Source organism: Diabrotica virgifera, chromosome 2 (genome assembly GCF_917563875.1).
Source record: "Diabrotica virgifera virgifera chromosome 2, PGI_DIABVI_V3a".
NCBI lineage: Eukaryota > Metazoa > Arthropoda > Insecta > Coleoptera > Chrysomelidae > Diabrotica > Diabrotica virgifera.
The window spans coordinates 105,741,086-105,758,938 of NC_065444.1; the positions used below are offsets into that span (position 1 = coordinate 105,741,086).

Consider the following 17,853-nt stretch of genomic DNA (forward strand, 5'->3'; position numbering starts at 1 on the left):
GTACGTATTGGTCTACTTTCGTCTGCCCAACTCTTGTTCTCTTTCAGTTGGCAGACAAAAGTAGACCAATACGTACATGTTAATACTATTCGAGTAGGGATATCTTATGTTCCCGGATAGTTATGCAGTTTCATCTGCTTTAAGTCGTTTAAATTTTACAATTTTATAACGTAAATTTCGAATTAAATCCAACCACTGTTTGGTTCTGGGGCAATTTAGCAAGTAAAATTGGTTCACTAAATGTGGACGGATATGTCCGGATAGTCCGGAAACGTTCTGAACACTTCTGTAATCTATATGGATTTTTAAAAGTTTTATTCTTAATAAAATTATACCAACTACCAAAGGAGTTTTACTTTGATTTTATAGGGTAGGTGCAAAATCTTGGTTCAATGCTAATTAAATGCATTCATTTTTTTTGGAATCCTGAGAAAACTAATAAATATTTTGAAAAATTTTGAACTAATTTCTGTAGCAAATATTTTACCTCCTTTACTATTTCTGTAGGGTAAAAATTAACTGAGATAGAAACGTTTAAATCTCAAATTTTGCTGCGAGAACCATGTAACCGGGTCCATTTTACAAGATAAATTTTGAACAATTCTTGGAGCATAAATTTTAATGATATCGACGTTCCGGGGTCCTTTGATAGATATTTCTAAGTACTTTGACTAATTTTAATAAGTTTATGTCATAAAATGCATAATTTTCCCTTTATTTAAGCTTGAATATTTAGACTTAGATACTCGCCGAAAAAAGTATACATTCAATTACCTATAATTCACTTTTGGTTAACATTAAAAAGTTTTTCTAGAAAGGAGTTTATTTCGTTTTTTATTAGCTTTAATTTTGGTAATTATAACTTTTTTGTAAAAACTTATAGTTTTTGAATTATTTGTCAAAAATCAGTTAAAAACATGCATTTTTCTAATAAAAAATTAAAATCTTTGATCTTTAATAACTCAAAAAGTTTTGATTTATTTTAATAATTTTGTATAACAAATTTTGCTTAGAATTTGTCCGTCTATCGAATTATGGGGTTATCCTTAATAAAATAATTTTCACCCCCGAGAAGGAGTGGCGTCCACCCCCAGGGTAAAAGCGCAAGTTGTCACCTTTGTTCTTTGAGGTTTCATGCAAATCAACGAAATCGGAGGCGGATAATAACTCATCAGTAACTGCACTTATACTAAATTTTCTCCTTTTTTTTCACCCCTGTAACTTAATAAAATAAACATTACATATAGAAGTTTTCAGGTACATTCGGCTCTCGGTAATAATGTCATCTTCCATTCTGCGTTTAAATTTTTCAAAAATACTTAAGTATTAGTTTTCTCAAAATTCGAAAAAAATTAATGCATTTAAATAGCATTGGACCAAGATTTTGTGCCTACCCTCTTAAAAGTTAATAATTTATTATTTCAGTTATTTGACTTGTTGGAAAAATAGATAAAAATAGAAAACAAACGAAGATATCCTAGAAAGTGTATATTGCATTAAAATTATATAATGTGAGAATAGAGTTTGAAAGCTACTTGTTTTAACTGATTTGCCCCAAAATCATAGCCCACACACGATCACTCCAAATTGGCTATCATTTTGTATTTGACGTGGTTCAGTGACATTCAGCACAATGCCGGATTCCGGAGAAAAACTTTTAGTTTGTTCGGCTGCTGTTTGTCATCATATAATTATAAAAAAAGAAAAGAAGAAATGGTGAAAAGAGTGGTTGAGAAAAAGGAATACCTTCACGCATGTGAACTTATTAAACGAATTGTCTTTGGAGCTAAGTGATTGGAGAAATTACATGAGGTTGGACGAGCCAGCATACCTTAAATAAAATTACTGGAGCTCGTTATTCCACTAATAAAGAAACAGGACACCAATATCGATCAATGGCGTGGCACGATGGATTACGAAGCGAATGGAAATCCAGATTTTGGCATCACGCCAAAACAATCATGATTCAACACTGACGATCAAAATTTAGGAGTATGTCACGCCATTTTACGCGATGGCATGACCATGAATGTCCAGCTTCCTCCAATAAAGATAAATATACGAACCTGTTGTTGATTGATATATTTCTTCCTCAAGTATCTACAAACCGAATAGGTCTGGATCCCGTGTAGCAAAAGAGTTAATTAATAGCGAGCTGAAAATTTGTTAATAGTTTAACGGTGTCTAGTCGGACAAACTTTGATGTACGGGAACAATGGAACAGGGGAAGTTTTAATTGTAGAACGTGATTTTAATTGTGGAACGTGTCATCTTGATAAGTTTCTGATTGTGAAAACTAGCAGGTTGTTCTTAAGTTTATTTAGCAGTCTGCTTTTTGCATGAGAGTTTAATGAAAGGGTAACAAATCAGTTGGAAGTTCTGTCCGACAAAATACAGGGGGATGTTTTCGTAGTCTAACGTTCGAAACCTGTAACCTGTTCCACAATTATTAAAACTGCCCCTGTTCCAGTGTTCCCGTACATCAAAGTTTGTCGGACTAGACACCGTTAACCTATTAACAAATTATTCAGCTTTCTATTAATACACTTTTTTTGGTACGCGGGATCCAGGCCTAAAAATAATTATATTTCCGAACAGACTTCTGTGTTGCTACAGCTCGAGGCTGTTATTAATGTATTTATGCTGGCAAGATCGTTCGGTCCGCTAAATTTTTGCAGATCTAAAGATTATATTTTTATGAATTTCGTACTAATTTGTCATGTATTGAGAATTGCCTAAATACAATAACAAAAATAATTCTGTATTGAGTGGCACTGGTGTTATCTATTCGTTCTTCGTTCCGGTATTTTTATGTCCAAGATATTTCCGAAAATGGCAGGATATAATAATTGGTAGATACATTTTAGCGGTATAAACGGATAATTCATGTAAACATTTATTGAGCAGATATCAGTATTTCAGTCATGCAGTAATTAAATAGGTAACTGATAAACTAAATCGGTAGAAATTCCTTTCTCTAGTACGCATGTATGTATGGACAAAACGATTTATTGTTAACGAAGGTTTTGACCAAACAGTCAAATAAATTGATTCATGTTGGTACTAGAGGTCTGGATCCCGCATACCAAAAAAAGTTGATTAATAGCAAGCTGAAAATTTGTTAATAGCTTAACGGTGTCTAGTCGGACAAACTTTGATGTACGGGAACTCTGGAACAGGGGAAGTTTTAATTGTGGAACAGGTTACAGGTTTCGAACGTCAGACTACGAAAACGTTCCATGTATTTTGTCGGAAATAACTTCCAGTTGATCTGTTACCCTTTCATTAAACTCTCATGCAAAAATCAGACTGCTATTTACCACCAACATTTCCTGTCATTGATTTGATATGTTCTACGTGTCGGACAAAAATTAAAATGCCCAACATATTTGTCGGACAAACATTTTTTCACATATTATATAAAGTTTGCTATTGAATAAACTTAAAAACAACCTGCTAGTTTTCACAATCATAAATTTATCAGGATGACACGTTCCACAATTAAAATCACGTTCCACAATTAAAACTTCCCCTGTTCCAGTGTTTCCATCCATATTTTTTGATACGCGGGATCCAGGCCTATAGCATAATTATGTTACACTAGCGAGTACTAGTCTTAAAATATTTTAGAAAAATAAAATACACAAATACTACAATTAAATTGTAGATGATTTTAATATTTCTTTTAATTTATGAATAAATTTTAACACTTATTTTATTTAGTTTTAGTTTAATTTATTTACACTTATTTTAATTTATTTTTACTAAACACTACTTACACTAATATATAATTAATTATTCAAGGTATTCATTGATCTTCAGAAAGCATATGGTAGAGATCCTTAAGAATGCTAAGAGGCTACGTATTTAACACGATACTATACGGTGTAGAGGCCTGGACTCTTAAACAGAACAACATAAAAAATATTGAAAGTTTCGAGATGTGGTGCTACCGTCGAATTCTGAAGATAAGTTGGGTTGAAAGAATCACAAACCTTGAAGTAATACGGAGGATAGGAAGAGACCCAGAAATTTTTTTAACGATAAAACGAAGAAAACTCGAGTATTTGGGTCACCTGATGAGAGGTCATAAATACGCATTACTTCAAAATATAATGCAAGGAAAAATATAAGGAAAACGGAATCCAGGCCGTAGAGGAATGTCATGGTTGCGGAATTTGAGAGAGTGGTTTGGCTGCACCACTAATGAACTTTTTAGGTCAGCTGTAAACAAGGTCAGGGTAGCGTTGATGATTTCCAATCTCCGATAGGAGTGGCACAAGAAGAAGAAGAAGAGATCCTTGAGCGATTCTGTGGTGGTCACTCAATAAGAAAGGAGTCCCCAGTGAAAATGTAAAGATTGTGAGAGATATGTATGAGGTAGTAACAACTAGTTAGGGTTAGATTGTTGGGCAGTTAAAATGAAAGAGTTCTTAGATGGATGCGTGGGGTGACAGAATTTAATTTAAAAATGAATATATTAGAGACAGTCTAGGGTGACACCGTCACCAATTGATGCCAAATTGAGAGAGCATAGGTTAAGATGATGCAACGTTGGTTGAACGTCGAGGCGTTAATCACCCATTACGAATAATTGTTGATCTGCGGGGTTCTGGTAGAAGTTGGAGAGCAAGACCAAAGAAAACCGGAAGGGAAACGCTGAGGCAGGACATTTCGGTAAAGGAAAATGATAGTGGTATGAATGGAACTAAAAACTTATGAAGAAGTGTAATTGGGGAAGCCGATCCAGCATATGGATAAAGGCAAAGAGAATGATAGTGAAGAGATGTGTATATTTGTGTAATATATATAGTCCGTCTAGAAAGTATCCGGAAAAAAGAAAGCAGAATTATAATTTTACGGTATTTATTTCTATCACTTGAAATATAAAATTTCAACAAATAATTCATCTCATTTACTTATACAACCTCCATTTAAATCTAAACACTTAACTAAACGTCCAGGTACACCCGAAACTAGTTCAAGGCCTTAATTTTCGGTAATGGTGTTCCAGGCCTGTAAAACTGACCGAATCAAACCTTCTTTATCTCGTGACGCTGCTCGTTCCACTTCAATCTTCATCAATCCCCATATGTTTTCAATGGGGCTAAGATCTGGAGATACTGCTGGCCACGGAATTGTTGCTAATTTGTGTTCTTGCATCCAAGCTTGAGTATAAGCAGAAGTATGGCATCTTGCATTACCTTGCTGAAAACTCCACCCCTCTGGATATAAAACATGAGCCGTTTCAAGAAGAAAACCATTTAGGATGTCACAATATTTCGCACTATCAACAGTACCATTAACTATACAGAGAGGTGTAGCACCACGCTAAGATATTGCTCCCCAAACCATTATTTTAGTGGGAAATTTGAACGGTAACATTTTCTCTTGGTAGGGCTTTTAGATGATTTGCACCAAGCTGGAAACAACTTTCTTCAGATATAAAGACGTTATTAAAATTATCTTCTCGAAAACGTTGACAAAAATCTATTCTTCGTTGCCTTTGCAGAGGTGTCATTGTAGGGATTTTTTTGGATTCCTTGATATGTAGCCTTGCTTTTTCAGTGACACAGTGCCTGGGCACACTTTTATTCTTCGTTGATTTCCAAATCTGTTCGCTAATTTTCGAAACCCTAGGCGCGGATTTTGTCGTCCTAAAGCCACTAAGCATTTAAATTGTTTCCGCGAATCTTACGCGGTCTACCCGAAACTGGTCTATGTCTCATATCTATGCCATTTTTATCCTCTTTATTGTCTCATACACTGCACTTTTGCCGAGTTCAGTCAATTGCACTAATTTTTAAACGTTTCTCACACCCTTTCTATGCAAATAGTCCACCACTTTTCTTTTTTCTACTTGAGACATTATTTCACAAATCTTAAGTCTGTTTACAAACAACAACATTTGACAGATGGTGTTGTCATGCGATTTTGTCCATAACCTACTATCGGCACAACCTACTTGATGCATTACTTTTGTCTTAAAGTGTTACAAAAAGGAATTCTATTAAAATTAGGAAAAATATAAAATTCCGGATACTTTCTAGACGGACTATACATATAATATGTATGTATACCTACATATTCCAAGAACGTCAAGCAATAACTGATACGAAAATTGAAAAAAAGATCTTCTGTGTAAAAGGTATATTTATTTATAAATATACCTTTACAAATAAATATACCTTTTACACAGATTTTTACACAGATACTTATACAAATAAATATACCTTTTACACAGAAGATCTTTTTCTTCAATTTTTGTAATTAATGGTATACAGCCAGCTACAGGAAATTTTTCCTTATGGATTTTAAAACTGATACGAAGTCTTACAGGTAATAATGTTAGTGTAATGTTGTGTCTTCTGATTTATATTTAGAAATAATATTATTGTTTTGTTGTTACAGGCAGCGTCCTGACTGCTAGCACCATTTCGTCGCCGTGGACGCCGGTCACCGGCCCGCAGGCCGATTCCAATGGCCCGGGCCCGGATACAAAGAATCTCGATGTTGGAGACATGAGTGACGTAAGTATATGTCTTTTCATACAAAATAAATACAACATTGTGATATAAACCTACGTGTGATTTACAGACTATCAAACGGGGCCGCCCAAAATCCCGACACGCTAGAATCCCGACAGGCCAAAATCCTGACATGTAAATTATTATGTATTTTAAAAGAAAAAAATATTTAAACACTTCATTTTATAATATAAAAGCTATACTTACTGAAATGTAAGGTTGTAAGTGACATGATAATATCTATTATATGAAAGTAAACTTAAATTCAGGAATAATATAATCCAATAATATATGTATAATCAAATCCTGAATTCAAGTTTACTTTCATATAATAGATATTATCATGTCACTTACAACCTTCCATTTCAGTAAGTATAGCTTTTATATTATAAAATGAAGTGTTTAAATATTTTTTTCTTTTAAAATACATAATAATTTACATGTATAAATCGCCAATATATTATATTGGCGAAAAAAAAATAATTTAATTCATATACCCATGTTAGAAATTTTATTTAGAAAATTAGTTCATATTAAATGGTAGGTACTTTTGTTTAGTAACAAAAAATAAAAAACAGGTGGCCATAAACAGAAAACAAGAAATAAATATAATTATATGTTAAAGATAAACTTATCAAACCTGGCGTGTGGCGATTCTGGCGTGTCGGGATTTTGGCCGTCGGGATTGTGGCTGTCGGGATTTTGGCTGTCGGGATTTTGGCTGTCGGGATTTTGGGGTAGACCCACTATCAAAACATGTTTTATAAAGTAAGGAAAGACAGCTTTAGATTTAATTCGATTCAGGGTCCACCTCCATCGGTTGACACATGTTTCTTCTTTTTTCTACAGTCTACAGACCAACCTGTGGCGATCTAAAAGAGAATTTTCTCTTTTCTCTTATGTTTCATAAAATCTCTGATAAAAACCCTTCCATATCTATCAATAGTTTGAATATGAAGTTTCTTAGAATTTTCCTTAGTAAAGAAGGTCTGTAACCCATACCTCGTAGATGTTTTTCAATAATCGCCCTGTATCTTGCTAATAGTGCAGTCACTGAAGGTGGATATGAGCTATTACATCCGATTTCGTTGAACCTCACATCGATTTTCATGAAAATTGGTGAGTGGTTAGAGAATATCTCAAGGAACATAGGTGATATGGTGCCAACTAGCGCTTTTACCCTGGGGGTGGATGCCACCCTTTCTCGGGGGTGAATATTATTTTATTAAAAATAACCCCATAATTCGATAGAGGGACAAATTATAAGAAAAATTTGTTATATAAATTTATTAAAATAAATCAAAACTTTTTGAGTTATTAAAGATCAAAGATTTTAACTTTTCGTGAGAAAAATGTATGTTCTTAACCGATTTTTCATAAATAACTCAAAAACTATAAGTTTTTGCAAAAAAGTTATTATTAATTATTTATATGGGAAATAAGCCACAATTAAAATGAAAAAAATAATTTTATTAACGTTTCGACGCCCAAATCGGGTGCCGTTGTCAAAATACAAAATATTACTAATATTTAATAACAGTAATATTTTGTATTTTGACAACGGCACCCGATTTGGGCGTCGAAACGTTAATAAAATTATTTTTTTCATTTTAATTGTGGCTTATTTCCCATATAAATAATTAATCATAAAAATGCCACAAGGAAATAGCTTCAGAACAACATTAAAAAAGTTATTATTATCAAAATTGAGGCTAATAAAAAATCAAATAAATTCCTTACTAGAAAAACCTTACAATTTTAACTAAAAGTGAATTATAGGTAATTGAATATATATTTCTTTCGTCGAGTACCCAAATCTAAGCATTCAAGCTTAAATACCGGGGAAATGGTGCATTTTATAACATAAACTGATAAAACATTTGTCAAAGTTCATAGAAATATCTATGAAATCAGCCCTCGAACAAGTTGATAGCATTAAAATTTATGCACCAAAAATGTTTCAAAATGTATCTTTTAAAAATTTTTCCAAAAAATGTTATTGTTTTTTTTTGTAAATAACTCCGTTAATTTTTAAGATATGAGCTTCACCTAAAAACTAATTAAAAGTTAATTTCAAGAGCTATTAAAAAACGTCAAAATTAGTCTTTTAAACCTCTTACTTTTTTAAAAATAAAAGGTTAAATGGCACTGGTTACATGGTTCTCGCAGCAAAATTGAAATATTAAACGTTTCTAACTCGGTTATTTTTTACTCTACGGAAATAGTAAAATGGATAAAGTATTTGGAACAGAAAAAACTAAAATTTAATTAGATATAATTTTTTACGTATATTGAGTATTTTTGGAGTTATTATCAAAAGAAAATGAAAAGTACAATAATTTTAAAAATTGTGATTTTTTTAAATTATATCTTTTTTTTTCGAAAATATGCATTCTACACCAATCACAATTGTTGAAATCATTAACTATGTTAGCCTAAAGAAATTATTGTAAGGATTACTACAAATTTTAATTTTTGTGGAAATGACGGATGTTTTATTTTTCACTTTTTCCTAAGAAAATCGAAAGGGTTCTCTTATTTTCATCGTAACTTGCTTAATTTTGATGCTATTAACTATAGGTATTCCGAAGTACTTTGACAAGTGCCTAACGAGTATATTATATAAAATGCATCGTTTTCCCGTTATGTAAGCTTGAATACTTAGATTTGAGTACTCGTCGAAAAAAATATACGTTAAATTACCCATAACTCACTTTTAAATAACATTAATTTAGTTCTTTAAATGGGGAGTGTATTAAATTTTTTATTATCGTTAATTTTGGTAATAATAGCTTTTATACAAAAGGTTATAGTTTTTGAGTAATACGTGAAAAACAGCTTTAAAACATGCATTTTTTTTAAGAAAAAATAAAATCTTTGATATTTTTTAATAACTCAAAAAGTATTGATTTACGTTAATAACTTTATATAACAAATTTTGCTTAGAAGTTGCCCCTCTATCGATTTCAGGTATTATTTTTAATAAAAAAAAATTCACCCCCGAGAAGGGGTGGCATCCACCCCCAGGGTAAAAGCGTAAGTTGGCATCATGTCACCTTTGTTCCTTGAAGTATCTTCTAACTACTCAGCGATTTTCATGAACATCGATGAAGGTTCAACGAAATCGGAGGTGAAAACCTTCAGTGACTCCACTATAATATGGGGAGCTATTGATGATTTGATTGAGAAGTTGTTACCTTAACAGAAAAAGAAGTAATGGCAACTTAACTACTTTTTCTATCTCCTCTAGTTTGGGACCTGTACAAAGCACAAAAAGTTCGGCCAGACGAAAAATTTCCTAGCTCTATAATCTTAGGTACTTGAATACCTCGGTCTTATTATGAGACATGATAAATATCGTATACTGCAACTGATAATACAGGATAAAGAGAGCAAACACGCGGACCCGGAAGAAGACGACACTCATGGCTTCAAAACGTACGCCAATCGTTTTGTTGTTTTGTCAACATGCTTCTCTTCTCACTTATGTGATCAAATGTGTTCAAATTTCTCTGTAGTAATCTTCGGTGTTGGCTATTCACTCCGTGCGTGATCATGGTTGAGATACAAGAAAGTATGCCAGCTTCCGTAGCACCGTAGCTGCGAAATATGACAAGTTTGGCGAATAATAATGTATGAATAATAATTTTTTTCAATAGATATTTGGCTTACCTTACTATTGCCGTTTTGATTTTTATTATTTATATTTATATTTTCATACTGACTATCTTTCCTTCCCCGATCTGGTGGTAGGTATATTCCTATCGTCATCTATTTCCATTTTGTGTTACATACACACAAAATTCAATAGACCCTGCTAATGTTGAAATCTGGTATATAATACTAATTCCGACACTTGATTAGTGTTGAGAGCGATTATAACGTTTTTTATTTTATATTCTTTGTTCTTGCTTTTCTGCGTTCCTACTTTTACTTTTATGGTGTTAATTAAATTTAAAGCATGTATTTCTTTTATTTTGGTACTGTAGTTTTTTTTCTCTCTTAGTATCTCTACTACATTGTATAGTTGGAATCTGTCAAATATCTTGATTAAATCTTACATATATTCAGGTTTTTTTATCTGTTTCATTGCAAACTATGCCTCTTTTGTAGGTCTAACTTTTCTAAATCCCTGTTGTTTTTCCTTGATACTCAGTACATCTAGTTTATCTTTTAATATTGTGGAGAACAACTTCATAGTTACTTTTGTTTTACCTGCTCTTTTTTCTGTGGTTCATGTCATTTGCCATTTTGTAATTTTAGTTGTTAGGTTATATTTATTCCTGTATTTAATGTTTTTAATCATTTTTGCCATTTTGCTTCTGTTAGTATCTTTTGCTTCACTATTCGTTTGAATCACTCTTCTTGTATTTTTTTTTATTAAATTAACATCGGATTTTGGATTATTCGATTTATATAAATATATAGGTCATAGAATATATTCATTTGCTTACAGTATTTATTAACATAATTATATCTGTTACCTGTATTTTCGTTTTCTATATTTTACCGTAGGCATGAAATTGGAATTCAGAGACCTACAAGGCCTATAGCACTATTTTATAATATAATATGTTATATACAGGAAAATGGCAAATCTGTCAGCATTGCAAGCATTAAATTTGAAATCTCCATGTTGCCGAATAGGCGTATTCCGTTTTTGTTATACAATTCGGATTGTCTATTTAAGAGATAATTGGGCGTTTCAGACTTTGGCTTTTGGTCCATTCTGTATATAATATTCCTATTCATCTTTTACATTCGCATCTCTTGTACACACAAACCGAAGAGACCTGTGCATGTTCCAATGCCTGAAACCTATATCCGGATTATAGTCCATGGGGTGAGACGGCTCCCGTCTGAAAAAATTTCTGATTCGGTTTCTTTGTGGATTCCTATTCAAAGATATCTCCTTTAAACAAATCTGAAGGGTGCCGGGCGGAACTTTTGGGCAGAAATTGTTTAAACAATTTTTTTAAACAAATACAAAAGATCACCTTTTTTTGCCCGAAGAATATTTTTTAGGTTTTTTGGGTCATTCTAAACAATAAAGGTATCTTGTGATTTTTCTCAAAAGCTGATAGTTTTCGAGTTATAGGCGATTTAAAATCTGAAAAATGCGAAAATACGCATTTTCAAGGTTTAAAAACTCATTTTTAAATAATTAGTATTTTTGAGGCTGCCAAGTACTTGAATTGTAGTTCAAACATTCATTTTGAAGATTCTACAGACTGATCGATTCTAACTTAAATTTACACCGTTGTTATTTAATTGTTAATTATGCGTGTCCATCCGATTTTTTTACCGGTGCGGCGCGCACTATTTCCAAAAATCTCTTACTTTCCTCCGAGAAATATATTTTTTAGATTTTTCGGGACATTCTAAATAATAGTTATTTATGATATAAGTGTTAAAAGTACACGTTTAAGGCACGCATGTGAAAGTTTGCAGAATGAGCGATAGCGAATTCTGCAATTCACATGAGTGCCTTAAAAATGTACTTTTTAACACGCATATCATACAATATTTTTTTCTACAAACATAATTACAGGACAATATCTACAAAAGCTTTTACTTGAACTTGACTGACATTCCATTTTTATATTTTTTTGACATTACATCAAAATTGTCTATACGGTCAATACGAATTGCAGTGCCTTAAAAATATTTTAAAGCACTAGTGCCTTAAAGTAGCATTTTTAACGCACGCATGGAGTGCTAAAAATTGCATTTTTAACACGGTTGTAGAAAATAGTATATTGTGCAACAAGTGCAGAAAGGTACTAATTTCTCACGAGTTTGAAAAGTTGCGGTACGAGCGCAAGCGAGTGCCGCAATTCAAACGAGTGAGAAATTACCTTTCTGCACGTGTTTCACACTATACTTTTTCTACAAGCACAGTTTTTCCTAAAAATAAAAATCACAATTTCCAAACGACGATTAATTATAATAGGTACCTATGTGATAAATTTTAAACTGTATTTAATTAATACCTACTAATCAATTTAAGTTCCTTATACCTAAATAAATTGCACAGAAATCAGTTAAAAAATTAATGCACTGCCTTAATTTGTTTAAATTTAAACAATTATTACACATTATTGACATTATATTTATGCAGTCACGGATTTACACAAAACCTACTTCATTCGACGTCTCTTGCACAGGTTGCTAAATCCTTATTGGTTATTTTATAATTATAAAATGTTTAATAAGAATAAAATTGTAAAATAAAACAGTTGTACTGAAGCTATTTCCTTGTGGCATTTTTATGATTAATTATTTATATGGGAAATAAGCCACAATTAAAATGAAAAAAATAATTTTATTAACGTTTCGACGCCCAAATCGGGTGCCGTTGTCAAAATACAAAATATTACTAATATTTTGTATTTTGACAACGGCACCCGATTTGGGCGTCGAAACGTTAATAAAATTATTTTTTTCATTTTAATTGTGGCTTATTTCCCATATAAATAATTAATCAAAACAGTTGTAATATCCATAATTTAGTTTCTATGCTATAGTTAAATATAATAATTGTCTTGTAGGTTATATATATTTGTCTAAAGTTTAACCACGGATGTAAACAGAATATAACGTTACTCAGAATGCGGTAGTCCACGGATGTAAACAGAATATAACGTTACTCAGAATGAGGTAGTCAACTGTGCAGAAAAGAACTTTGCGGCACAGAAACGTCACTTTGCGGCACAAAAACGTCACTTTTCTGCACACTAATGTCAAATATTTTATACTGTGAGAAAATATCAAGTTTTCTAACATAAAACTGTGCAGAAAAGTGCACTTTGAATAGTGGTTGTAGAAAAAATAGGTTTCTTGTCACTTTTCTCAAAAGTTGATAGTTTTAAAGTTATAAGCGATTTAGAGCGCATTTTCGGATTTTAAATCGCTTATAACTTTAAAACTATTAAAGAAAGTAAGTTATCAATCGAAGTAGCACAGAAAACGACAATAAATATCGTCTCCATACCACCAGATTGACAACAGGTGGAATACTTTCTTTGGTTAAACCTCCTGAGATTTTCAAAATTTATAAATCAAACAGGATACCTAGGAAATTAAGATACAAGAATTTTAAATAATTCACAACTCATCTGCTCAGCGTGGTAAATTCCAACAAGAAAGATTCCTTAATACTCCTACAAAAGAGTAAATGAATTACTAGAGTATTATGCAGCTGCTGCGTTTTCGTGTTGCAAAGAAGTTGAAAATGTTTAAAACTATTAACTTTTGAGAAAAATGACAAGAAACCGATTTTATTTAGAATGTCCCGAAAAATCTAAAAAATATATTTTTCGGAGAATAGGAGATTTTGGAAAAAGTGCGCGTCGCATCGGCAAAAAAATCGGATGGACACGCATAATTAACAATTAAACAACGTTGTAAATTGAAGTTAGACCCGAGCAGTCTGCAGAATCTTGAAAATGAATGTTTAAATTACAATGCAAGTACTCGTATTGGCAACCTCAAAAATACTAATTTAAATATGAGTTTTTAAGCCTTGAAAATGCGTATTTTCTCATTTTTCAGATTTTAAATCGCTTATAACTCGAAAACTATAAACTTTTGAGAAAAATCACAAGATACCTTTATTGTTTAGAATGACCCAAAAAACCTAAAAAAATATTCTTGTGTTTAAAGGGGACATTTTTGAATAGGAATCCACAAAGAAACCACACCACATGGACTATTATTTGATTTTGAAGCCCTTTCACTTTGCGGTCAGAAAAAATTTCAATGAAAAACATTTTTCCAGGATGAAAAAGACATGGCAGCGGCAGATGCGGAAGGAGTGTGGAGTCCGGATATCGAACAGAGTTTTCAAGAAGCACTCGCCATCTACCCTCCTTGTGGCCGACGGAAAATCATATTATCAGACGAAGGAAAAATGTACGGTAAGTTACTTAACCCTTGATTCTCTTGGCTTTATGTAAAATAAAAATAAAACTTAAAAATTTCTGGAAACCAAATCTGGAGAATAGGACGTATTAAGCACATAGTTAATGAATTTTGGTCATTAACCACACCAATTTTCTGTCCAAAACTAAACGAATTTTTTGTTAGTGACATATTACGAGGTATGGTACTAATCTAGTATCCGCAGATTCTCAATATTCTTATTCGTAATATCGTCCATCAATAGTTTGTCGAAAACATTCGGAAAACACTAATACACCAGATATTTAGCACTAAAAACACCGGAATAAATCGATTTTGTAAATAATGCACCTAGAGAAGGTGTATTAGAATTAATTATAAGCACCTAGTATTAGAATTAATTCCTAACTCAACCCCCTCTGTGGCTCAGTGGTAAGAGCGCCTACCTTTGGATCGAAAGGTCCGAATGGTCGTGAGTTCGAATCTCACCAGGGTAAGAAATTTTTCGTTTATTATAAATTAATAAATGAAAATAGTTTCTGTCCTTGTGGGATCGGTACTCACCGGAGGGACCGCAGACGTTCGGATACAATTAGCGTCTCTTTGCAAAGACAATGACGTCGACTTTGCAAAGTAACAAGACACTTACTCAATACACACACTACACATGACACTAACCTAACTGCAAAAATTCACCGTACCTACCATGCCAATGGCCATTAGGTGTCGAGGCATTAGCTAAATAAAAAAAAATCCTAACTCGAAATAACCTTCAATATGCAATAACCGAAAAATGCTTCAATAATTTTAGAAAAATGTTTGGTACATTCCATGTCAAATCACTCAGGCAAAAAATTTTGGATCTCCGATTTGTCTGAAAATTGGTATATAGCTTCTGCGGGACGTAAAAATAAGATATTTAAGGTCAAAAAATTTTCTTCTTCTTTTTTTCTCAAAATGTTATTTTATGCGATTTTACAGTGATTTGGTGTTTATTTAAACAAATTTGCATTTTCTGTCGTAAAGTATCAATGAAAAACATAATATTTTAATAGAAAGGACTCAAAAATGTCATTATATGGCATTATAACAAGTTATTTTGAATCAAAACAAGTTTTTGATCAAATTTTATAGTGTAAAAAACGTTAAAATACATTACATTTACATTTTCCTCCATTCCCAAAATACATCATCATCGATTTGGCTGAAAATTTGCCCACAGATAGCCAAAAGATAGGACTTTAAGTGGTTAGAAGGATTTAAATTATATTACAATACCAAAAAAGTTACATGCAGTAATATCAGACTCAAAAGTATATATTAGTCCAGTCGGGATAGCATTTGAAATTGAATGCCGAGCTGCCCAAAATTTTATTTTTCTGATCTTTAGAGGAGTCAATAGTAGCCTAAATTTAAAATCACGAATGAATTCCTCCGTTACGTTAGCGGCCATCTTGATTTTAAAGGAGAACCTGTTTTGCTCAATATCTCCGCCATTTTTAACTTTTCGACAAAAATGGTAGGAACTGAAATTGTTCCAAATAAACCGTATTTACAATTATTACAATTTCTTTTTAACAATTTTTATCGTGAGGTCGATATTTTCGAGTTAATTTTACTTACAAGTAGACGCCTATATTTTTGACTATAATATTGCATGTAACTTTTTTGGTATTGTAATATAATTCAAATCCTTCTCACCACTTAAAGTCCTATGTTTTGTCTATCTGTGGGAAAATTTTCAGCCAAATCGATTATGATGTATTTTGGGAATGGAGAAAAATGTAAAAAACGGTATTTTAACGTTTTCTACACTATTAAATTTGATCAAAAGCTTGTTTTGAATCAAAGTAACTTGTTATAATGCCATATAATGACATTTTTGAGTCCCTTCTATTAAAATATTATGTTTTCCATTGATACTTTACGATAGAAAATGCAAATTTGTATAAATAAACACCAAATCACTGTAAAATCGCATAAAATAACATTTTGAGAAAAAAAAGAAGAAGATTTTTTGACTTTAAATATCTTATTTTTACGTCCCGCAGAAGCTATATACCAATTTTCAGACAAATCTGAGGTCCAAAATTTTTTTGCTCCAAAATTGAGTGATTTGAAATGGAATGACCCGTTTATTTGAAATAAAATACATTAACATATTCTCCATTGCGTGTGTAACGTTTTAAAACAAGAAGTCACATAACGAGCTAGATTGTAGATTTACAACTGACAAGGCATCCTCTGTGGTTCCTTTTTTCATAAATTATTATCCATTTTCTTTAACATAATTTAAACAATAAACTTAAATGCAAGTCAAATATACGTACCAGTGCGTTCATCTTTTGATAGCTTTACAAGTGATCATATTCTACCTCTTCCACGTTATGCTTTATTCATATTTAAGAACTATTTTAAAATACTTAAGTGTTTCAAAAGTCGGATTCCTCAATAATCTTTATAATAGACAGCGACTTTAAAAGTTTCCGGTCAAGACACAATTGCAAAAGTTTCCCTCCCAAAGAGCGGAAACGTGATGAAACAATAGAGCAAATGGGGAAATAAAAGCTCGAGTTTAAGCATTTGTAGAATTGGAAATGCAAGCAGGGCGCAAGGCTGTAGGGATATTGACCGAGCCTTGTCCCGTGTCCAGTAAATGTCCTGTCTCTCTGTCCACTCTTGGCTGCTTGGCATTGCCCTACGAACAAGGAGGGCGAAGAATATATCAAAGAAGTAGGAGCGTGTAGGAAGGTTACATATTTAGCAGTGGCTTGGCGGTCTTTTGCTTATTTATATTTTCAAGGTAAAACGTACATTTTAACATTTATTTACAATTCTTAATAGACCAGGGCGGATCTGTGAAAAAACGTCGATTTTTGGTCGGATCTTTGCAGATAAAGTTAGGTGAAAGCTTCAATAATAATAATTGACTTGAGGTAACACAGACGGGGCGGCGTACGTCGACTGAACCCCCGCTGAGATGTCGAAAGTGGCGCATCCCTTACTATACTTTGGTGCAGTAACACACACCAGACGCTCTTAAAATTTTCGATGCAGCGACTTTCTGGCGACATATCCTGGAACCCATCCACCGCCAATCGGTTTTACGACTTCGACGGCATATCATAAATGCGTGTATCGTGGTATAACACAGACGTTTGAGCTGTTTTCTAGCGAATTCTGTAGTGAGTGTTGTCAGATCGTGTTTTTGTGATGGAAAATACGGATGTAGAAAAATTAATTAATGAAATTCAGAAGAGACCAGCTATTTGGGATATGCGTATTGATGAATATTTAAACAGAATAATAAAAAAACGGGCCTTATTTATTATTTTATTTATGATGCTCTACATGCCTTGTATTTACAATTTTAGATAATACAGTTTATGCTAATAATTTATATATAATTTTATTTGATGTCTAT

At 32.5% G+C, this 17,853-nt stretch overlaps 1 protein-coding gene across 3 annotated transcripts in view; it reads left to right on the forward strand.

Moving 5' to 3' along the window:
* The window catches only part of LOC114328891 (transcriptional enhancer factor TEF-1), a 522,782-nt gene that overhangs the window by 381,978 nt on the left and 122,951 nt on the right, over nt 1-17,853 (forward strand). For all 3 annotated transcript variants that reach the window (XM_028277869.2, XM_028277867.2, XM_050643933.1), the window contains exons 2-3: nt 6,412-6,530; nt 14,308-14,446. In XM_028277869.2, coding sequence (XP_028133670.1) covers nt 6,522-6,530; nt 14,308-14,446 — 148 coding nt within the window. In that variant the 5' untranslated portion in view covers nt 6,412-6,521. The remainder of the gene's footprint in view (nt 1-6,411; nt 6,531-14,307; nt 14,447-17,853) is intronic.